Genomic DNA, 23444 nt, shown 5'->3' on the forward strand with positions numbered 1-23444 from the left:
TAGAACGGTAACCACCACTTCTGGTATCTTTATTTTGATCGTCACCACGACCATGTTCCTCCAAATTTTTATTGTGGTAGTTGTCACGACCACGGCCCTTATGGTTCTAAATGAACCTCTTTCAGTAGAGACGGATGTAGAATAAGTTTCTGAAAAGTTAGTATATCCTGTTGGGCGGGTTTCTTGATTTTTCATAATTACTTCCTTATTTTTGTTCTGCTACAAGAAGACATGAAATTAACTCCGAATGACATTTAAAATTCATGTTTCTGTATTGTTCTTGCAGATTCATGTCGAATATATGAAAAGTGGAAAACGTTTTTTCTAGCATTTGTTCCCCAGAAACTGGATAACCGCAGTGACCCAATTTTGTAGTTATTTTAACTAAGACAAAATTATATTCTGAAATTGTTTTGAAATCTTGCATCCGCAGGTTTATCCAGTCATTCTGGGCCTTCGGTAAAATAACCTTTTTTAAATGACCGTATCGGTTCTCTAAACATTTCTATAATACAAGTGGGTATTTCTGATATAAATATTCTGATTTGAGTTTCTTCACACAAATGATGGCGGATTACAAGGAGGGGCGTTGATCGTCTGTAAAGAGGTTCATTATTTCCCTCGCAAATTGTCTTTTCTAGTTGTTTGGCCTCTAGATAGGCTTCGATTTCAAGCTTCCAAGTAATATAGTTTTTTCCCGATAAGTCGAGGGTTGTAAAATCAACACTTGTTAGAGTCGACATATTGAACTTGAAAATTTACAAATTACCTGTAAAGTTTTGATAGTCCCTTTGGGTTGACTGAAATCTTTTCTAGGACTATAGCGGCGTGCTGATAACGTAGGGTAACTATGTTGATAATAAAGAATCTCTTCAACTTAACTAAGAAGGATAGAAATCAATTTCACTCTATTTCTCATGTAATACTTAGTAACAAAGTAATCAACACGCCAACAACCCTTGGTTGGAGTGGTAAGAGGTATAATCTTCCACCTAAAGGTCAAGAGTTCGAGACACACGCTGAACAATTCAGAACAAAGTAATCAACACCTCCTTTGGGATTATTACTATAGACACTCATAAGATATATGTGGACATCCACTATATTATAATATAGTTTTGCAGAAACAAACATGTATTTTGTTTGGACAAACATGTAGAGAAATATATTTTTATCTAAGAAAGGGAATAAAAATATACAATTTATGATAAAAAAAAATATTAAGGTAAGAGCAAATAAGTGTGTGTTGCGGATAAATAATTGTTAGATTATTAGAATTCACAAAAATAACAAATAAAAAATAAAATGATTATAAATGGACAATAAGAAATTGAAAGTAAACTATTTTTTTTAGAATTCGACTACGATCTACGTTAGCGTTACAAGACATTAATGCATCATGAAAACGTAATAAGCACGATAACAACCTAATTAAACCAAGAATGAAAGAGGCCTAAAGTTCAACAACAAAGAAGCCTAAAAGTCTGACAAATTATTATATTATTTATAACCTAAATTACATAAGATAAATCATGATGACAACTGCTTCCACTAAGACTCGATCTCACTACCTCATGGATTTAAGAGGGGTGTCCAACCGTTAGCCCAAAGGAATGTGGACAAATTGAAAATATGTATTTAAGTTTGGGAAATTTTAAAAGGCCCCCCCGTTTTTGTTAAAAGGCCTCCCCGCTAAAAGCGCCCCTCATTATAACCCATTTGGTTATAGGGCCCCCTCTACAAAAGAGCACCTCCTTCATCAATATTTGACCTAACGGCAAAGTTAACGCCGTTAGGTCAAACTTAACCCAAGACCGGTGATGTTGACCACGCCACATCATCACCTTCTCCGGCAAGGTCGCCGGCCGGCCAAACTTCCGGCCGGCGACCTTCAAATTTTTTTTTTTATTCTCTCTCTCTCTAAAAACAAAAAAATTTTTTTTTTTTTTAAACTCTCTCTCTCTCTACAGATCTAGAGAGAGAGCAGATCCAAAGGGTCTGCGAAACAGACCCTTTGAAGGTCTGTTCGCAGACCCCATTAGAGGTCTGCGAACAGACCTTCAAAGGGTCTGTTTCGCAGACCCTTTGGATCTGCTCTCTCTCTCTCTCTAGATCTGTAGAGAGAGAGAGAGAGAGTTTAAAAAAAAAAAAAAAAAAAAAATTTTTGTTTTTAGAGAGAGAGAGAAGAGAGAGAATAAAAAAAAAAAAAAAATTTGAAAGTCGCCGGCCGGAAGTTTGGCCAGCCGGCGACTCTGCCGGAGAAGATGATGATGTGGCGTTGTCAAATGATGTGGGTGAAATAAACCTTTAAAGGGGGTTTTTTTCACCCATTCAAAGAGGGGGGCCCTTTAACCAAGCTAAGTCAAAGGTTTTTTACTAAGTCAACGAAACTATGGGGAGGCCTTTTAACAAAAACGGAGAGGCCTTTTAAAATCTCCCTTTAAGTTTTAACTAGCATTTTGAAAATATTTTTTGTAAACCCATTTATTTATTTTCTTACTTAAAAAACGCCAGGAGCCCGACCACCACTCTCCGTGTCTGTTTTCTCTTTCTTCTTCCTTTCCCCTCTCTTTCTCTCTCTAAAAATATCATTTTTAAAATGAAGTCCCACTGTCATCTTCATCCTTCTTTCACTTAGGGTTTACAACCCCACCTCCCTCTCTCTATCTCTCCCCCCATTTATTTCTCTTCTCTCCTGCACTGACTGATTAATTCAGATTTCAACCTATCAAAATGGGACAAGAGAGTTTCTCCGCTCTGAAACGGGGCGGTGCTCTTCCCACCACCTCCATCAGAACCCCCACAAGAACTACCTCCGGTCGTACTTCATCCATCCTTCCTCGCGGTCGCCAGCTTAGTAAAACCTTCAATAACATCAAAATCACAATTCTCTGTGGATTCGTCACCATTCTTGTCCTTCGTGGTACCATCGGTGTTGGAAACCTAGGTGGAAGTTCAGATGCCGAAGCTCAAAATAAAAACCTAATTGAAGAAACTAATCGTATTCTTGCTGAGATCAGATCCGATGGTGACCCAAATGATCCTTCTGATACTGATATTAATCCCAATATAACCTATACTCTTGGTCCTAAAATCTCAAATTGGAATCAAGAAAGAAAGATCTGGCTTGATTCTCATCCTCAATTTCCAAATTATGTTAATGGTAAAGCTCGAATCTTGCTTGTTACTGGTTCCCCTCCAAACCCTTGTGATAATGCAATTGGAGATCATTATCTTCTTAAATCAATCAAGAACAAAATCGATTATTGTCGTCTTCATGGGATTGAAATTGTTTACAATATGGCTCATCTTGATAAAGAACTTGCTGGGTATTGGGCAAAACTACCATTAATTAGAAGATTAATGTTATCTCATCCTGAAGTTGAATGGATCTGGTGGATGGATAGTGATGCATTATTCACTGATATGGTATTTGAACTTCCTCTCTCTAAATATGATAATTATAATATGGTTGTTCATGGGTACCCTGATTTGATGTTTAATCAACATTCATGGATTGCTTTGAATACTGGTAGCTTCTTGTTTAGAAATTGTCAATGGTCATTAGATTTACTTGATGCTTGGGCACCAATGGGTCCTAAAGGTCCAATTCGTGACGAAGCTGGTAAGGTTTTGACTGCAAATTTGAAAGGAAGACCTTCGTTTGAAGCAGATGATCAATCTGCATTAATTTACTTATTGATTTCTAAGAAAGATCAATGGATGGATAAAGTATTTCTTGAAAATTCTTATTATTTACATGGGTATTGGGCTGGATTGGTTGATAGATATGAGGAAATGATGGAGAAGTATCATCCTGGTTTGGGTGATGAAAGATGGCCATTTGTTACACATTTTGTGGGTTGTAAACCTTGTGGAAGTTATGGTGATTATCCAGTTGAAAGATGTTTAAGTAGTATGGAGAGAGCTTTCAATTTTGCAGATAATCAGGTTTTGAAATTATATGGGTTTAGGCACAAAGGGTTGTTGAGTCCTAAGATCAAACGTATTCGGAACGAAACAACTACTCCATTAGAGTTTGTAGATCAGTTTGATATTCGACGTCACCCAGTGATAGGAGGATCAAAATCAAACAGCCCCTAAATCAGTAACTTACATTTCTCACATGATTTCATATTGAAAGGTATGTAATTTAGTACTCAGCCAGTTAATGTTTTTTCGAACCTGAAAACAACTTTAGAGTTAGTGGGGTTCAATTGCTTTTATTTACTACGGTTATTTGTGATAGTGTAATACTACTTGTGAGGAAAACAAATATAGAATTCTTTTGATTTGTTTGATATCAGCCAATTCAGGTTTTTGTATTGTAGTTTTGGATATCTTCAATTTTTAATCTCAGGATACATTCTCTTTTTCTTACTTTGAGTGAATGGTAGGTAGTCCCTTCAGATTCTCAGATTCTCAGATTCTAAGATGAGTATGGGAGTAAAATGCTTTTATGTTGTTAATTTAACATAGATTCTCTTTAAGGATGAAATTTAAGTTTGTTAGGGTAAGAGTTGTTGGGCTGTCTTGGGTCTCTCTCGCCCGAAAGACAGCTCAAGGGGTGAGACTTCGCCTCACATGTGTAAGATGATCACCTGCCCCTTTACGTTGGTTTTTAACTTCGCCATACTATTAGGCTCAGAGTTGTTTCTTCGGTTCGGATACCACCAGTGTCAGATGGTTTTGGGTACTTCTCACCTCAAAAGCTAGCTCAAGATGTAAGACTTTCAGCTTTCCCTTACACTTTCAATTGACCTCCTTCCTGTTCCACAACCGATGTGGAGTTATCCTCAAAGAGAGCAAAAAGAGTAACACAATTTTATCTAAATGTTCTAAAACTTGTAAATCAAGAAGTACTGCTCATGAATCAAGGTAAATGTTTTCCTAATAAGTAGCCGAAATTTGGATTGAAGTATTCTTGCAGCAGCTCTAAATAAATTGTTCTATTATATTTCAAAACGAGTGCGCAGTATCATTCTTATGCAACCAGTTTATCTCGAAAAACTCTAATCTAGAAAATGTAAATAAAATCTTATTTTCTGTCGGAAGTTTGTGTTAGGTCACTTAGGTGGGATTTGTCGTTTTGTTGATCCGAAATCTGAAATGATTGTATGTGTACTTTTTAGTTGTTCTGCATGTTTTCGTCATAAGATCTTGAAACAAGTCTTATATCTCCAATGCAAATGTTTTCAGCTTTCCAAACGAGTTTGAATTTGAGAAGAAGTTTTGTTTGAAGTTTTGTTTGAAGATTTGAATTGATTAGAGAAGTAAATACATGCAAGTACTCAAATTATAGTGTACAAGTAAATTACACATTATTTGTTTCAGAATTCGGATTCAGATTTAACAAAGAAACCAACATCGCCTTAGTTGCGAATATATAAGCTAGTCATTCTTATGTTCGTGCTCTTTGACTCTTTCTGTCGCAACTTGTTGGTTTTTCAATTAGTTTATGTTTTATGTAAAATTTAGCATCCTTATACATTACGAAAATTTACGTGCAGGGAAGTTCTAATAGGTGAACCTGAGGAATTATCTGTAAGTCTGAAGGGAAAGGTTAACATTCGTGCATGCGTGATCGAACTTATTGTGTTTGGCATTGGATTGATAGCAAAAAGGACTGATGAATGGTGAATGCAGTTCTCACTGATCTCCTTCTTGGAGTCTTGTTTTACCGGATCCTCAGCCTAAATTAAAAACTTATAGTTACGCAGTACTTCAACAATATGTTGTTTTTTTGTACAATATAGACCATAGGCTCATCAATCTTCCTATTTTTGGGATTTTTAGTGGTTGTGAAATCGAAGCAAAAAAGATCAAAAGAATACATATTTCTTAATATTCATATTTTCCTTTCATCCAATTTGATTTGTATAAGGCCTTAATCTTCCATCACGAACTCGTTCATGTGAGGCCATAAATTACACCTAACTAATTCTAAGACCAAATTGAAATATCTCATCGAAAAAAAAGACCAAATTGAAATGTGAAGAACATTACTTCATCATAGTAAATTAGTAATTGTCATCCAAGTCTTTTCAAGACCAAATTGAAATAACATTGCTATCAAGTTTTGAAATTTTAACCTAAAATTACACACAAATATTACTTCGTCATAGTAATTTGAAGATCCATATCACAGGTCTACGATGACTAATTCCATATGTGCGCATAATATCTTCAAATCAGCGTAATGTGAAGACTAATAACGCGTCCAATACTCTATGGGCCTGGTCGCAGGTATGGTTTGGTCGTTGCTTCAACTTGTAATTAATCAATATACCCTTTCAACAAACAAAAAATATATAATCAATATATCCTCTGTGACAACAAAGCTACTTGAAATTCAACCACTATTTTCAGTTTCAGATCTCAATCTTACAACTGAAACAATATAAATGTACAAATATCTGATTTAGGTACTACTATGCATGAATTTGTCATAGAAAGAGTGAAGTTATACAGTTTGAGCCATGGAATAAAGGTGCTACTACCTCATGAAGAAAAGTTAAAACTATTAACCCTTTTGAAGAGATTTAACCCTCAATAACTAGGGATTGAAGCAAACCGATAGCCTTGTGCTCCTCTCCATGAATAATAAGCTATCCGGGTCTCATAAAATCCTACATTTTCATATTCAAGGTCAGATTTGTTTACGAAGATCCACAGTTACCAGCTATAAGCCAACAACTTGATATTTTCATGTAAATCAGAAAAGCCGTGCAGTAAACTTGTTTAGCAAGAAGTCTACATAGAAGTACAAGTGCCAAGCAGAGGATAAAACATATAGTATTTAATTAAAAAAAGTTTCATAGATGGGAAATGCTCAAGTGTTCGATTCAACATTTATAAATACTACATAGGAACATAAAGGGTTCGTTATCAAATGGATAAAGGGTTTTGCATTGTGAAAGTTGAATTATATGACATACATGAATCTACATTATGTTTGAAAGTTATGTAACATGGACACAAATACATGTATCGTCTTCCAAGATCGATATCAAAGTGTCAGACATGGTGAGTGGAAAAGGGACAACCGAAGATACACCCCTAAAGTGTCTGTATATATACATACTAGTGTTATTTTCCTTTAGGACATTGGGACGGTGTGTCACCTACGAGTGTCTACAATAGAACATAAGAAATAAAACTGCGAAATGCCACTGCTGCACCAGGACTCTACGAAACTAGTTTTCGAACACTTCATGCATCGAGACCAATACCCAAAGATATTTTCATAAGAAAATTTCTAGCCACCATAACAGACGGTCACGTAGAAATGGTTATATTCGTTTTCCCACATCGGTAGCAATCATTCATTTTTCTCTTTGTTACATAGCTTATACAAAAATCATCAACAATTTGACAAGCAATGAGCTACAAGATATTTAATAGTTGGTGGTTTATAATGTTATATGACCATTGAGTATCAATGTCTCCTACTCCTATAAGTCTCTACTCCTATAAGTCTCTGTAATAACTTCAGACTGGTGAAAAGTGATTCGGTAAGTCATACTTGTATTAAATTCATAAACTGCCCACTAGGGAAACCTAACAAACTTCCAATACTTTGTTCTCACTTTTGAAACTTCATTTCTTTTCATATAGGTTGTGACACCCCTTAATCCTTCTTTAGTTCTTTACTTAAACCAATTTGTCAAGTTAATTCAACTAATAAGATAATTACACTCCAAAACGCAAAAAGTACCAAGCGAATTAATGGGCTAGTTAACATTACCCGGAAGAAAGGCGAGGATACCAAGCGTCAAGAGGCCATAAGCCTGTGATCTATCACCTCCCATATGACCTGTCATTATGAAGATAGAGAGGAAAAGGAGCATCGACCCGAGTAGAAGGAGGAAAAGAGCAAGTAAAATGGACTTCCACGGAACCTTATCAAACGATTTCGGAGTGTACAAAAATCTAGGATCGTCGTGACTTCCCGCATTATAATCATCATCATCTCTGGAAGATAGAGGAGTGTAATTAACATTACGCCGAGATGCCATACCTTAAACCCAAGTTCAATATTAGTCAGAAAGAAGTATCCACAAAAATATGAAGATTCAACTTCAACACAAATCAAAATGATTCAAAAACTTTCAAGACAAAACAACAATGGTAACCGAAAAAAAATCAATAAGAATAAAATTGAAACAGTCTGGACAAAGTAATTTCTTATGTTTGTTTCAATTTCTACTTATTTTTTAACTGAAACATCCTTTACTTGCTCTTAAAGGCAATCAGTTGGAACCCAGTGCCCAACAAGACAGAACCCATAAAAGCTCTATGTCTAAGAACAAAACCCTAATTCAAATCAAGAAAACCATGGTTGTAGAAGAAGTGCTAGGTTACCAGATCTGCACCTTATGACTATTTAGATACGACTTAGAATTATAGAAATGAAAGACAAGTATACACAATTACTAATCCAGAACAAGCATAAAAGCAATACCTATGATTGTTAAAGAACCAGTAAAGCAGATAAAATTGTATGTTGCAATCGAATGGAGGAAAATACAGAAATCGATCAAATAAGATCTAAATGATTCCTTCAAGAACACCAGCTACTAAAGATCGAATGTTGAAGGTAAAATAAAGAATAAAATATACCCACTCAAAGTAGCAGAATCGTCTGATTTAACTCTTCTTATCTGTTGTTGGGATATAGTAATAAAAATTGTATCGTAAATTAGTAGAATAGGAACTTCTGATGTTAGTCGCAGTTCAACTTGAAGCATACGACCAAAGATGGAATTTTCGCGGATGTACGCCTAAACTAGGTGGCTCGAGGCGGGGTCTAGTGAACGGGTGGAGAGGCTGAGTATGTCATATGCCTCTCCTTTCGCGCCAGGCTATTGATGCAGGTAGGGATGAAACTAAAGACTGCTAACACCGAAACATCGATAAAAACCGAATCAGACTGGACAAATAACGCAGGTTTAGAAGGATCAGTCCTTTTTTGATTCGGTTGATCTTTAGGTCCGGTTCGTCCTTTTTTTGACGAATCTGTGGACCTCGAACCAGACCGAATTAAATATTATATATATTATCCGTACTTATCAATCAGAAAGTAACGCATACGTGATCAATATACTATCGTTTTTTTTTAAATAATCAATCAAGTTAAACATTATATTTTTTTATTGAAATCCATTATTCTTGTTATCGTTCTTGTTTCGACACACTATTGAGTGAAGAAAATTTTAGCACAAATTCTTGTCGTTGTTGGATCATAATCATTTGATCTGTGGCGTACGGTATTAGCCTCAAAATAATCTTTTGTTTATTAGTGTTTGTTTAAAAAAGTTTAATTCAGATTTAAATCGAAAAACCAGATCGAAAGACCGGTTTCTAAACGGGTACGAACTTTTGGTAAGATTTTCCTACATATAAAACCCGCACCATTATACCAGGTACCCGTTCAAATATGTCAAAAAATCAGCTACGTAAACCAATTTCACCCCTAGCTACAGCCATGAAAGGTTTCACTACGTGCACGAAAAGTTTAGATAGTTGTCATGTAATTTCTCTAAGGTTTATGCTTTGGAAAAACAAGAAAAAGTTTCAGGATACAAAATTTTATGGAGTTTGAAAAATTAGAATTTTTCTCCAAACACACCCTTCTTTTGTTGTCCCCGACATAGAGTTGTCGGTCGGTTCTCTACCGGTGATTCTCGTGGGAGTTATTTTTTTTCTTATCTTCACCTCTCGATCTCCTCTCTCTCTCTCTATCCCTATTTCTATTTTGATTTAATTTACATGAAGAGGATTTTATACCAGCCGTCGGATGTGATCTCTGTCAATCTCCCAATAAAAATAGGTGGCCAGACTTATCTCTCATGTAATCGACCGACAAATTTTAATATATATGATGAAATGAAGAGAACATAAAGTTGGTGTGGAATTAATGTTTTATGATATTTTTTAGAATTAATTTAATCTTGCCCCCCCCCCCCCAAGAGTATTTACGGAAATTTTTTTCTTATCTTCACCTCTCTATCTGTTTGCAGACCCATTGTAGGTCTGTGAACAGACTTAATGGGTCTGCTCTCTCTAGATCTGTAGAGAGAGAGAGAGTTTTAAAAAAAAAAATTATTTTTTAGAGAGAGAGAGGAGAGAATAAAAAAAATTTGAAGGTCGCCGGCCAGAAATTTGGCGGGCCGGCGACCCCTGCCGGAGAAGATGATGATGTGGCGTGTCAATTGATGTGGCAGAGAGAAAAAATGAGATGGAGGAGAGAGAGTAACGGAAAGTTAAAGATAACGGAAAAAGGGGGTCATATGGGTATTTTTGCTAATCTAGGGGTTAGGCAGGAAGCTGGTCACAAAGTTGAGAGTCATTTGAGAAATAACCCTAACTTTTATATCCACATAGTCGTCCTTAGTCTAAATTTGCCTAGTTATGCAAAACTGCAAGATTTGAAACTCACCAAAGTTAGGATTGGTAATATGCATGCAAAACTGCAAGATTGAAACTCACCAAATTTTGAAATTTTGGTAACTCAGTCATGCTTCCGGAGCCACAAGCTTGGCTCTCCTTCCATTTTGAAATTGATTCCATTCCATTTGACTTGTTATAAACTTTTGGACCAGTTGAAACTAATTAACTCTTATATCCACATAGTCCTTCTTAGTCTAAATTTGCCTAGTTATGCACTTATGCATGCAAAACTGCAAGATCGAAACTCGCCAAATTTTGAAATTTTGGTAACTCAATCATGCTTTGAGAGCCACAAGCTTGGCTCTCCAGTTCCATTTTGAAACTGGATTCCAGTCCATTTGACTTATTATAAACTTTTGGACTAGTTGAAATTGAGTAACTTTTATATCCACATAGTCTTTCTTAGTCTAAATTTGCCTAGTTATGCATGCAAAACTGCAAGATTGAAACTCACCAAATTTTGAAATTTTGGTAATCAAAATTTGATTAATAATCCCCCAAGCTGGATTTAGAAGATGATAGTAAGTAGTAGGTACCACGTCTTATAGATACGTACTCTCCAACAACCTATTTTACAAAAATGACTCAATAACCCATTACATGGTTGCCTTCTTCTCTCTTTTTCTCCTCTTTTTATATGTCAACAAGTCAGCAATTCTTTTGAAAAAAAAAACAGTGATGGTATGCCCGATCCGAGTCCCGGCAGAATCCCGACGGGCTGACTTGTCGGGCCAATATCTAGACAGAAATTTTTCTTCACTTTTTCTTTCTAAATCATGGTCCGATATGTCAGCCTGTTGGGATTTGACCAGGACTGATGTCGTGAATAGTCTCATTTTTTCTAAAAAGAAACATGAAAAAATCCATACTAGTGAAAGAAAAAACTAGTTAAAAGGCCTCCTTCCGGCGGGGCCCGAGCCATCAATGAGATACCACTCTGGAAGAGCTAAAATTCTAACTTTGTGTCAGGACCTACGGGCCAAGGGACAGTCTCAGGTAGACAGTTTCTATGGGTCGTAGGCCACTAGGCCTCCCAACAAAATTACAACTCGACCACCCTAATTTTATTTTTATTAATCAGTGACTATAGATCTGTTGAGTACGAGTTAAAAATTGGGACTTTGGGAGTTTGTGTTTCATTGTCAACTTAATGAGGACCAGGTTTTTTAACAAAAAAAAATGAGGACTAGGTTACTCATAATAATTTTCCATCACCCACTTAAAGATGGGCCCATCTTCAATTTCTTCTTACTATCTTGAGATGACCAAAGGTGTCATCTAGTATGTTATATGACCAAACTACCCTTTTTCTATTGTAAAAACAAAAGAGGGCTTGGGCAAAACGCCCAAAATGAGACTCACAATAAGATGCAGGCCCACGTCAGAGATCAATTTAGGGGCAGGTCCTTTTTGTCAGAGAGGGTATTTAAATAGCGAAAAGGGCATTGCTTTTTCGAGAAATTACGAAAAAACCGACCCCAAAAAACGCACCAAAACTCTGACTCCCCTCCCATCCAATTAATTCAAGAGGTGTCTCAATTCAATCCCACCTCTTTTTCTTCCTTTTTTTTTTTCTTTCTCTCTCTAAAAACCTTTCTTCTTCCTAGATATCTATTTTCTGCCATTATTGTAAAAGTGAAACCTTCCCAAAAAATTCAAAAAATCTTGCTTCTTCCCAGATCTCCTTCAATCCTTCCTGGATTTGAAGTAAAATAGACTTCACTTGGAAGCTAAAAATCGAACCTTGCTTCTTCTCGAATCTGTTTTTCAACATCCTCTTCACTTGGAAATTTGAGTATCCATTAGATCTTCAACACCATCTTCTTGATTTTTTTTCCTAATCTCTTCTTGTTTTTTTTTCAACATCCTCTTCACTTGTTTTTTTCAACAAACTCTTTTGCTGATAGGGTTTTTGAATGGGTCCGAGTTTGTTAACAAGATCGGGCTTCTAATAAGGTTTTTGAGTTTCTCCTTTCCTTGAGTTTGTTTTTTGTAGTTTCTATTTTTAGATAGAGTTACTGAATTTATGTTTCGATTAGGGTTTTCGAGTTTCTTAAAAATGGGTTTATGTTTTTTCCTTTCCTTGATGGAGATGGTAAACCCGAAAACACCACAAAAGACGACTAAACGTGTGACGAATGTCGATACATTCATCCAAAAATGGAAGCTAATTTACTGAAAGTATCTCGGGAACTATAAGATTTACTGGACATTTGTAAACGTACTATAAATAAAGTAACTTTACAAATTTTAAAATTTACTGGACATTTGTGAATGTACTATAAATAAACTAATTTACTCGACATTTGCAAATGCACTATAAATGTAACAAATTTGCTTTCACACTATAATCTAAATGAGGGAATATAATCTAAATGAGGGAATATATTCAATGGACGGTAAATTTTTTAACGTACAGACAAATATATGTACAAAGAGAAACTGTTTTGCTAACAATTTTGTTTTGTTAACAATTTTGTTTTGGTAAAAAACTCTAGAAGGAGAAACTTGAACACTAGGTTCTTGTTCAAAATTAAAATATTCTCTCTCCAATCTTAACTACTTTTCTCGTTTTTGGTAGTTTTCATTGATTTGTTTCCATATATTTTTTGTAGTTTCCCATTGATTAGATTCTCTCTGTATTTTCTCTTCTTTTTAAACAAGTTTTCTCTCTTCAATCTTAACTACTTTCCTTCTCTCAAACATTCTCTCCTTATATGATGGACAATTATAGGACATTCTTTCTAAAACGTAAATTATTTTCAAGGAAAATTTATAAAATATTTTTTTTATACTGTAAATTTTTTTATTTACTGGACACTTTTGTACTGGGAATTATCTTGTGTACGGGGAATTATTTTATTATGTGCTAGCTATTTGGTTATTTACTAGACACTTTTGTACCAGGAATTTACTTGTGTACCGGGAATTTGCTTGTGTACAGGGAATTATTTTATGTACTGGCCATTTGGTTAGGTACTAGACAATTTTGTATTGGGGATTTTCTTGTGTACCGGGAGTTGTTTTATGTACTAGCCTTTTGGTTATGTACGAGACACTTTTTGTACTGGGAATTTTCTTGTGTACCGGGAATTGTTTTATGTACTTGTCATTTGGTTATGTACCGGGAAGTAACTCTAAATCTGATTTCTTCACTATTACATGTTTATCAAATCTTCATTCTTCACTATAAGCTCTTTCTAAACCTAAATTTGAAATTTCTCCAAAATCCATGAATCTCTGTTCAAGAAAAAGATTTCACGTTGCAACCTTCACAAAATAAGGAAAAAGATAGAAATATAAGACGAAGGAAACTAAAAAATGTACACTAAACTTCCACATAACAAGGGAACGTGGGAACTGATCGGGAACGATAAAATGTAGTGGGAACTGAGGAATGTACATTACATTTCCTCATAAAATTGGTAATGAATCTCCTCTAAAACTAACATTTATCATCATCATCTTCAACAAAAAAAAAACAACTTTGTCGTAAAAAACATTCTCAATATCATAATCAAATGTATCAGAAAATTTCATTTACATATATGAAACAATTTTGATTCACACATGTAAAGAATTTCAATCCTACAAATCAATTAATAAAAATGAAATTAGGGTCTTGAATTTAGATCTAAACCTCTTTGGTCTTCACCCAAAAGAAAAATATCAGATCTAAACTTGGTAATGAATCTTCTCTAAAACTAACGAAACCCTCTCCAAGATCATAATCTAAATTGGTTGGTGATCAATCTTTATAAAAAAAAATGAAACGAATCTCTCTTCAATAGAAGCTCTGTTTCTGAATCCAAATCTGATATTTCTCCAAAACCCATGAATCTATGTTGAATAAAAAAGTTTTCTTCCCCATTAAACTTTCACTAAATCATCATTCTTCACCATATTCACTATATCAAAAATCATTGTTAAAGAAAAAAGTTGGTACCAAAGAGATAAAGAGGAAGATTTCAACTAAAAATTTAGAGAGAGAAAGTAAGATTTCTGCAAAAAAAAAAATTACAGAGAGAGAAATAAGAAATTGATAAAGATGGTGATGAAAATATAGTAAGAAATATAGGAAATGAAATTTAAAGTAAGAAAGAAAATCTCTCCATAGATTTCTTTCCAGAAGAAAAAGGAAGGAAAGATCTATTATGTACGGCACAAGGGTATTCCAGGAAGGAAAAAAGAAAAAGGAAAAGGAAAGTTGTCACTGACCGTCCTTTTCTGGCTTTAGGACTTGCGGCTAATTGACACGCTGCAGTGGGGCTGGGTCTTATTGGGAGGGCTTTTTTTGGTCCTCTCCCTCAAAAATCCAAAACAAAATTAGTCATTTCATACAAAATAGTTATGAAATTGTCGAACTTCTCATATATATATATAACAACACAACACAAAACTTCTGAATTACAAATCCAAGAAACCCTTTCTAACATCAAATCACTAATGGAGAGACCAATCAAGATCTTCAAAAGATCAATTCAAACTTTCACCCTAAACTATCAATACTTCACTATAATTGCAACATTTCTCCTTTTACCAGTCTCTATTTCTAGTCTTCTATCTCTAGTAATTGAAACTTCTTCAATTCCTCTATTGTCAACCATTAGAACTAGACTTGAATTACTTTTTAATGCAGCTGGTTTTCCTCCATTGTCTAAGAGGGTGTTTGATTTTTTAGCACTTATAAGTGCTACCACTTACTAAGTGATAATCACTTAGTAAGTGATATCACTTGTAAGTGATATCACTTGTAAGTGATATCACTTGTAAGTGATATGACGTTTGTTTTCTATCACTTTCAAGTGTTTGATTTTTGTTTTTATATTAATTCTAAATGTCACAAAAATGAGAATTGTCTATTTTGACCTTCAAGTATTTACATATAAGCATTTCATACTAATTCATTATGCTCGCGAGTTCGGATACAAGAGAATTACGATTTATGAATACTTTATGTTGAAAATATTAACCTTCCGTAATTAAAAATTATGAAGGAGAAAGAACTTACGTCGCATCATGGAGTTTGGGTGGTTCCGTGATTAATGAGGGAAGAGATGTGAAAAAAATGTAAGAGAAAAGCATAGGTGAAGGATGGGTGAAGAAGGAAAAGGGTCATTAATAAAGTCATAAAAAGATTTTTTACTTATCAATTGTTTAAGATTTTCTTTTTAGTTATAATTATATTGGTAATTATTATATTCGGTAGGGATATAAATGTCTTTTTTAGCACTTAGAAAGTAAGTGCAAAAAAATAAGCTCCAAGTTGGAGCTTACTTTTTTGCACTTACTTTGACCCCACTTACAAGTGATATTCACTTATTAAGTGAAAAAACAAACGGCCTCAAATTGCCGGCCCGCACTTATTAAGTGAAAATCACTTAATAAGTGCAAAAATCAAACACCCTCTAAGTTCTTTTCCCTTCTAAATTTCAAACTCTCTCAAACAATTTCTTCTTCTATCTTCTCTCTTCCTTTCACTCTTACATTCTTTCTTGTTGCTAAATCAGCTATACTTCAAAGTCTCATGTACAATAAATCTTCATTTTCATCTTCTCTCTACCTTTATAATCCTTTCTTTCTCACATACTTCTGCAATTCAGCCGTTATCTTCTCCGCCCACTCGGTCGGTCTCTGCATTCTCTTTCTTCTCTTCAACTTCTTCGAAACTCTCGGATTCAACTCCCCAAATTTTCAAATCTTTCTCTCTTCCACAGGAGTTGTTATTTACTCAACCATTCTTGCTCAAACCCTAAATACCTGTAGCTTAGTTTTCATTGTTGCTGGGGTAGAGAATTGTAGTGGGTTTTCAACAATTTTGAAGGCATATATTTTGATCAAAGGAAGATTTTCAGCTTCTCTCCCTCTAGCATTACCTGTAAATATGGGTTTGGCTTTTCTTGAATCTTTGTTCCAGTATCAGTTTTTAAGAAGTCATGATCTATCTGAGAAATTTAACTTCTTTACCTTTTCTGAAGGATTGGTGATTGCTTATTTTTATTCATTTTTTATTCTTAGTGAAACTATCATTAACTTCATCTTCTATAAAGTTGTAAATCAAGTTTAGAGATAGAATGGGTAGAAAATATTCACGACCATTACAGGATTCAACTCAATCAAGAAGAAGAACCGGATGATAATGATGAGAGTGTCTTTAGCAACTAAATTGTTTTTTAGGGATTCCTCGAAGAAAGATTTTGACTTGATTTGTGGCACACTCATCTCTACTCAGGTAAAAACAACGATCCAGATTGGAATCAAACTTCGAATTCTTTTGTCTTTCAGTCAATGTGAACCAAAATGTTACAAAATAACTTAAAATCTGTTACGCCAGTACTTTCGAAAGAAAACCCCAATGACGTCAAAGTAACTCAAGTTCTCAAGGATCACTATGGATCTCAAATTTTAAAGTAGATAAATTTAGACTTTATGCATGATTAGTCAACTTATATCGGATCCAATACCTAAATTTCATTAACCTTTTATGTTTACATGTAATGTGGCAAAAAAATCAAATAATGAGCTGGAGGTCCAAAAATGGAGGGGGAATTCGAACCCAATCCAGGAAAGACAAAAATTTCGGAACAGGTCCAAATGTCAGGAAATGTACAACTTTTCTTGTTTTCTTTTTCTTCCCCTCTTGCCCTTGGACGGGACATGTCCAACTTTTTTGACAATCGGACGCGGTGACAGCAAAAACATTAAATTCTCGTCCAATCATAAGAACAAAATCAGATCAAGAACCCAAGAAATCTGAAACTCCCGCTAAATCTGAGATATATTCCTTCTCTTTCTGTCTCTGAAACATTCTTTTCGAAATTTTGATCTGTTGCGCCATTTTTTTCGAAATTTTGGGATCTCGCCCATTAGTTTGTTTCAATTCATTCTTCCTTCTTATTTATACATTCAAAGGTCTTAAACATCTAAAAGAATTTGGTTCTTCTTTTTCAGGTGAATGGTTTCCTTTAATGTTTCTTTTTCAGGATCGATACTTTGGGTTTCTTTCTTTCTCTAAAAGAAGATCAAAGATCGACTTTATATGGTTCAGAAAATCAAGGATCGTAGATCGGTTTCGTATGGTTAGGTTCCTATTAAGAGATTTCTGAATGAAATCTTGGATTTTTCTGGACTCATGGATCTTAAAATCCTAAAATCAAGATGTAGGGTTTCTTAAAAATTAAATCGAATAATAACAAATTTGGTATCTTTAACCCAGATCGAAGATCTCTGTTGATTTGGTCTTCTTTTGTGATCATACTTGGGATTATTTGTAAGAGGTTTGTAAGATCTTTCATTTTTTTGGTTAGAATTATGAGTTGTGTGAATGAATTCTATAATTTTGTAGATGTCTGAAATTGTGAATGAAATCATATATATTTCATTATGTTTTATGAAATTTTTTGAATCTGGTTGATCATATTTAGTTTCTGTTAATTTGTGAATGGATTTTTCTTCAAGTATAATGTAGAGTATTGGATACTAGATTATGTGTTGTACATAACAAAATTTCCTATAAATTTTTAGTGAAATAGTTTTACATTCTGGAAGGAATGTGTAAGAAATTTTATTATGTACCGTAAATAATAAAATAACCTATAAACTTTCATTGAAATAGTTTACCTTTTGGAAGGAATGTATATGAAATTTTATTATGTATTGTACATAACAAAATTTTCTATACTTTCTTTTCCAAAAAGTGTCATGTACATACAAAATGGTCAGCACATACAAAAATGTCCAGTACGTAACAGAATGCCCTATGAATTTTCAGTGAAGTAGCTTATATTTTGGAGGAATTTATAGGAAATTTTATTACGAACCGTAAATAACAAAATTTCCTATACTTTCTTTTCAAAAAGTGTCCAGTACATAACAAAATGCCCAATACATAACAAAATGTCTTATGAACTTTCAGTTAAATAGTTTACATTTTAGAAGGAATATATAAGAACTTTGTTATGTATTGTACATTTTAGAAGGAATATATAAGAACTTTGTTATGTATTGTTCAAAAAGTCCAGTAATAAAAGTTCTTATATTACTGAAAAGAGAGAAATAAATCTGTTAATATTGGAGAGATAAAATATGTGTGGGAGAAAATAAAAAGAGTAGAGAGAGAAAGTTTGTAAATGGCAAGTTTGTAAAGAAAAATCTAGAAAGAGAAAAAGAAATTTGAAAAGAGAAAGTAAAAGAGTAGAGAGAGAAAGTTTGCAAATGGCAAGTCGGTAAATTTTGCAATGGCAATTCCGTGAATTCGTGGAAAGTACAAGATTTTGATGGGAGGGCGTAAGAAATTTTTAGATTTTCCGGGCATATTTTCAGTGGCACGAAATGTAACTTTTGAAATTCCGAAGGTCGTTTCCGTCATTTTTCTCTAACTCTGACGTAATGGATCTGTCTCTAATATTTTATCTTCCGCAGACTGGGCTCTTGGACTTCTAGGCTTGACTGAATCCTTTACTTGAGTCTCAGTTGACTGGTCAATAGCACCTCCGTGAAATTCCTGCCCGACATGTGTGAATACTTCTTGCCAACTCTCAGACCATAGAGGTTCTCTTTTCACAAGAGCAGTAGATCCCTGACCAGGATTAGATGGCGAGAGCAAGAAAAAATCCGTTTGCGACCTACAAAAAGAGATCAAGTTTAGAAAAAGGAAATAAATTAATTTACAATAAACATAAACAAGAAAAGTAAGATGAGTTTGGGAAGTAACAACTGTACCCTACATTTGAACACGAGAAGGGGTATAAATGAAACATTACAATATTGGTGCGATATCCCAGAAAACTTAAATAAGTTCTGTACTGTATGGGCAAAATACTGACACATTCCCAAAACAAAGTTGAGTAGGATTAAAAATGGGAAATTTAAAATGTATAGTAAATCTAGTTCTACAACACAAATTTTAGAGTTCCCACATTAACAATGTAGAATACAACAATTACTTTACCGATTCAGTTCTTGTGGAATCATTGCGGTTGATGATCTTGCAACATTTGAAGAGTGGGGACTAAAGATATCATGTTGCAATCTGCACAAATTAAGGAAAAAGATAGAATATAAAAAGGAAACTTACCAATGTACGGTGCACTTACAAATAACTAGGAAACGTTTCCATTGACTGGGAACAGTAAAATGTACGTTACACGGGAACACTAGAAGGGAACTGAATAATGAACGGTTGCTATACCAATTATCTTCTTGTGGAATCACTGAGGATGATGATCTTGCAGTAATTGAAGAGTGGGGAAAGATGAATCCAGGTTCCAACCTACAAAATATTTAAAGAAAAAGATTGAATAGAAGGTGAAGGAAACTGACCAATGTAGAGTGCACTTACACATTACAAGGAAACATACTTTGACTCAACTTTGACCTTGATTTATTCCTTCATCTGGACTCCGAATTGACTTTCGTTTTCTCCTACGAGCTCGTCTCGACCTCTACTTTTCAACCACGCACTGACCTTGGCCAAATTACCAGAATGTCCTTGACTCCAAATGACCAAAATACCCTTCATGTATCTTTTCCTCGTTTTTAACTGTTTTTCACACCTAACTCTGCAAAAGACACCTAATCAAGAAAACCAACCATTTTATTATAATAAAGACTCGAAACCGACTAACTTGGCTAAATTAAACGACTTAGATGGGACATTTTCATGACCCATCAAACATCCCTAAACTTAGATTTTGCTAGTCCTCGAGCAAAACAAAAGAAAAGAAAAGACCTAACTCACTTTCGGAGGCATCCCGGTTGCATTTAGCGTATGCAACAAGTCGTTAAACCCCTAGGTTGCCCTAGTGGACGAGTGTGGTCTCGTGAGGGTTTCCATAGATGACACCCACAAACATCATAGTTTCAAATACACAAGGGTCCAAAATCTAAATCATTGATAAGCATGATTCATATAGTGAAGGGTTTAAGCATGTCAAAACATAATGAATCAAGTAAATAAGCTCATGTAAAAGCTAAAGATCTCTTCACTAATGGTCTTACCCTAAAATGCAAGTGTCATACCATAATAAGCACATCTATGTTCCGAGGTCACAAAACCTTGATTCCCAAGTTAGTACATTTCGCCTCGACTTCGGCCTCACGGACATACACTCCAAAAATGAAATCGCTCAAGAATGGTTCGCTCGTATGTGTGAGTGTGATCACTTAACTAGGACTCAACACATAAAAAGGGGTGAGGACAACATTTTGGAACAAATGATCTTCGAAAATGAATTAGCCACTAATAGAGTGGGGAAGCTCACTCACCCTTCTCACCCATTCTACCCTATTAAGATGCCTTCTAAAGGTCAGCGGATACAATAGATGATGTGATGGTGGTGGATTCCCGAGAATTTCGACCTCTTCATTATGGTAGAACCTCTTAAGCATCTCAACATTTGTTTCTTGCTTCGAATACTTATTCATGAACAAAAACACCAACACATATATACAATCACATCACTCACACAAAAGAGCTAACACATGCTCAAACATACACAAAAATCACTTTTTTTTCACTTTTTTTTTTCTTCATTCATTTTTTTTTTTCCTTTATATAACACAACTACAATCAACCAAAACAAAATACTACACACACAACTCTATTCTTGCAATCAACTTTTCATTTCATACTTGTTTTTGACATTCTTCATTCTTTTATCTCATGTCTTCATTCTCGGGATAGAAGATGATGGATGGTGATGGAGTATCCGCTTTCCTCTAGTTGGCATTCTCATTGGGTTTCATGGACTACAAGGGCAAGGTTAATTCGCTATCCTAATGTCACTCCTAGTGGCTAAGGAAATTGAGCACACGAGATCAAATGAGCTCTTTTATAAGTTACGAGGTTGAGTAGCTCTTCATTCTACTCGGAGTTAGCGCGGAAGAGTACACTCGAATGACAATTTAGGCTTTGAGCTCTCACATGGGTTAAGTCTCCACTAATGACTACTTTAGGTCTCTTAGAAATGTTTCTTCTTCACTAAGATATAACTCACATGGCACAACACAAACACTAAAAGACTCGACTTTCATGCAAAGGCCATTAGCAATCACAAAACTCATCAACTCGACACATACGCATCAAAATTCTTAAAACTATAACTAGAATCACATGCAAATCTACTTAAAATGTTCAAAATTTTCAAATTTTGGCTAATTTGAACCCTTTTGTCTTTGAACCCATGGTCATGCATTGGTTATGGTCATATCCCGCATCCCCAAACTTAAAACTAACATTGTCCTCAATGTTCTAAGCATATACTCACCAAAAGATAAAGAGACACATCAATCTAAAGAGAAGAGTGGAGAGATATTACCATAACCGAAGGAGATAGAAGATGATACTACCAAGGCTCATCTATAAAGAGGTTCCAAGTTGGTGCCAAGCTCGCGCCATCCCCAAACTTGGAACAAACCACGCCTTAGAAGTAAAACATATAAGAATTGCTCCTAAAAGATCAACAAATATCATGAGAATGAATCACACAAAAAAAAGACATATACAAATCTACCACTAACGTGGGTATACACGATTGCATTGAGCTATGCAATTAGCCTTTGATTCTCTTGATTTCACACAAGAACACGAGTTATGTCTCGTGGAGGGTTTCCAGAGATGATACCCACAAACATCAAGACCCATCTCAATCGGCCTAACGATCATAAAGCAAAAAACGGAAGATTTGGGGGTCAACCCAAAGAAAGCTATATACAAATGGTAATCGTCTCACACCTATGTACAAACCATAAAGTGCAAGTAAGACGATTGAAGAAAATAAGCCATCCCCAAACTTAGTGGATGCACGGTCCGGGGCGACGACTAAGAAGTCATCAAAAGGATCGACATATAAGTGAAGGGCTAAGAGGTCAGTCGAAGGCAAAAAGTCATCTGCAAGCTTAGTGGATAGAACATCCACTAAGTTCATAGACATTCTAGGAAAGACGACTGAAATGTCCCGAAAGAGATCGACGACCGAGTCTGATAACATGTGGAAAGTCGAACTAGACTCTAAGGGTAAGGCAATAGGCTCGGGGACCAAGTTAAGGTCCATGGTTTCCTTAGGTAAATAGTCTGACAAACTATCCAACATGTCTCTAACTACTACGTCATCAATATCCTCAAAGGCATCTGGAGCCTCGCAGTTGATTATAACATCATGTCTGGCATCTAAGACTGACTCCCTACAAGTGTCGAAAATCAAAAAGTTCAAAATAATGTCATCCCCAAACTTGTTCATAGAGCCATCATCCTGAATCTCAAAGTCTAATGTAGTCCTATCATGATGAGATGACACATGGTGAGGAAACGAGACAACAAGGTTATCAGTTTGTTCAAGCTCTTGGGTCCTCTCAGTTGATTCGTCGACATTTAAGTTAGTACTAGGGTTAGACGTATTACCCTCGCCATCGGAACTAGTACCCTCTTGAGTTTGGGGTGGTGAAACCCCTTCCTCGTCGGCTAATAACTGTGACATCATCATCTCTAATGGATGATTTAGAGACTCTAATTGATGATTTAGAGACTCAAACCTCTGATGTAACTCTTGTTGCATTTGAATCTGCGTCTGTTCAAATCGATCTTGTGTCTCTTCAAGTTGTAACATCATTTCAGTCAGACGACTGATAAACTCTAATTGAGAACTATCTTCAAGAGTCTCTTCATGATAAGGCTCACAAGTGTAACGAGATGAAGACTCTTGTTGATAACTCCCACCGTACATACTAGGATCATACCTGCCTCTAAAATCATTGGTCTCCGAATAGTGTGGACTATAAGGTCTCTCATACATATTTAGTGTCGGACCATATCCATCACTAATTTGACCATCTCTATACATATGTCGGTATTCTCCTAGGGTCATACGATATCGGTCAGGCTCAAATGGTCTATTCCCTTCACTAATCGAAACATCCCTACACATCCTTTGGTATTCACCTAAGGTCATATCGGGTCGGTTAGTGCGGGGAATCCTCGAAATAAGTTCATCATC

General features: G+C 35.2%; 1 protein-coding gene and 1 pseudogene across 4 annotated transcripts; one reads left to right on the forward strand and one right to left on the reverse strand.

Moving 5' to 3' along the window:
- The first annotated feature begins 2476 nt into the window (after positions 1 to 2476).
- On the forward strand, positions 2477 to 5869 carry LOC147566604 (putative xyloglucan 6-xylosyltransferase 5 pseudogene; annotated as a pseudogene). Its single transcript, XR_015230513.1, has 2 exons — positions 2477 to 4144; positions 5511 to 5869. The product of XR_015230513.1 is annotated as a putative xyloglucan 6-xylosyltransferase 5 pseudogene (transcript).
- A 107-nt stretch (positions 5870 to 5976) lies between these two features.
- LOC147566605 (uncharacterized) lies at positions 5977 to 8781 on the reverse strand. 3 transcript variants are annotated; one of them, XM_086653094.1, is made up of 4 exons: positions 8465 to 8781; positions 7748 to 8020; positions 6501 to 6629; positions 5977 to 6290 (listed from the first exon to the last, which is right to left on the reverse strand). In XM_086653094.1, exons 2-3 carry the CDS (start codon positions 8016 to 8018, stop codon positions 6550 to 6552), a joined length of 351 nt encoding a protein of 116 aa, XP_086509220.1. In that variant the 5' UTR covers positions 8019 to 8020; positions 8465 to 8781; the 3' UTR covers positions 5977 to 6290; positions 6501 to 6549. The 3 variants fall into 3 exon arrangements, with proteins under 3 accessions (XP_086509220.1, XP_086509219.1, XP_086509221.1); XM_086653093.1 differs by lacking the exon at positions 5977 to 6290 and having other exon boundaries at positions 6292 to 6629; XM_086653095.1 differs by lacking the exon at positions 5977 to 6290 and having other exon boundaries at positions 6292 to 6629; positions 8623 to 8759.
- Positions 8782 to 23444: the final 14663 nt, after the last annotated feature.

This window comes from Eschscholzia californica, unplaced genomic scaffold (assembly GCF_041429995.1).
Source record: "Eschscholzia californica isolate CP2 unplaced genomic scaffold, dmEscCali1.0.p SCAF_1, whole genome shotgun sequence".
NCBI classification, from domain to species: domain Eukaryota; kingdom Viridiplantae; phylum Streptophyta; class Magnoliopsida; order Ranunculales; family Papaveraceae; genus Eschscholzia; species Eschscholzia californica.

What these genes read in the sequence shown, in the direction of transcription:
- LOC147566605 (XM_086653094.1), bottom strand. Translation starts at nt 8,018, where the DNA reads ATGGCATCTCGGCGTAATGTTAATTACACTCCTCTATCTTCCAGAGAT. An exon ending in TATCCTCGCCTTTCTTCCGG is followed by an intron (nt 6,630 to 7,747) that starts GTAATGTTAACT and finishes ATGAAAATGTAG; the next exon opens with GATTTTATGAGACCCGGATA.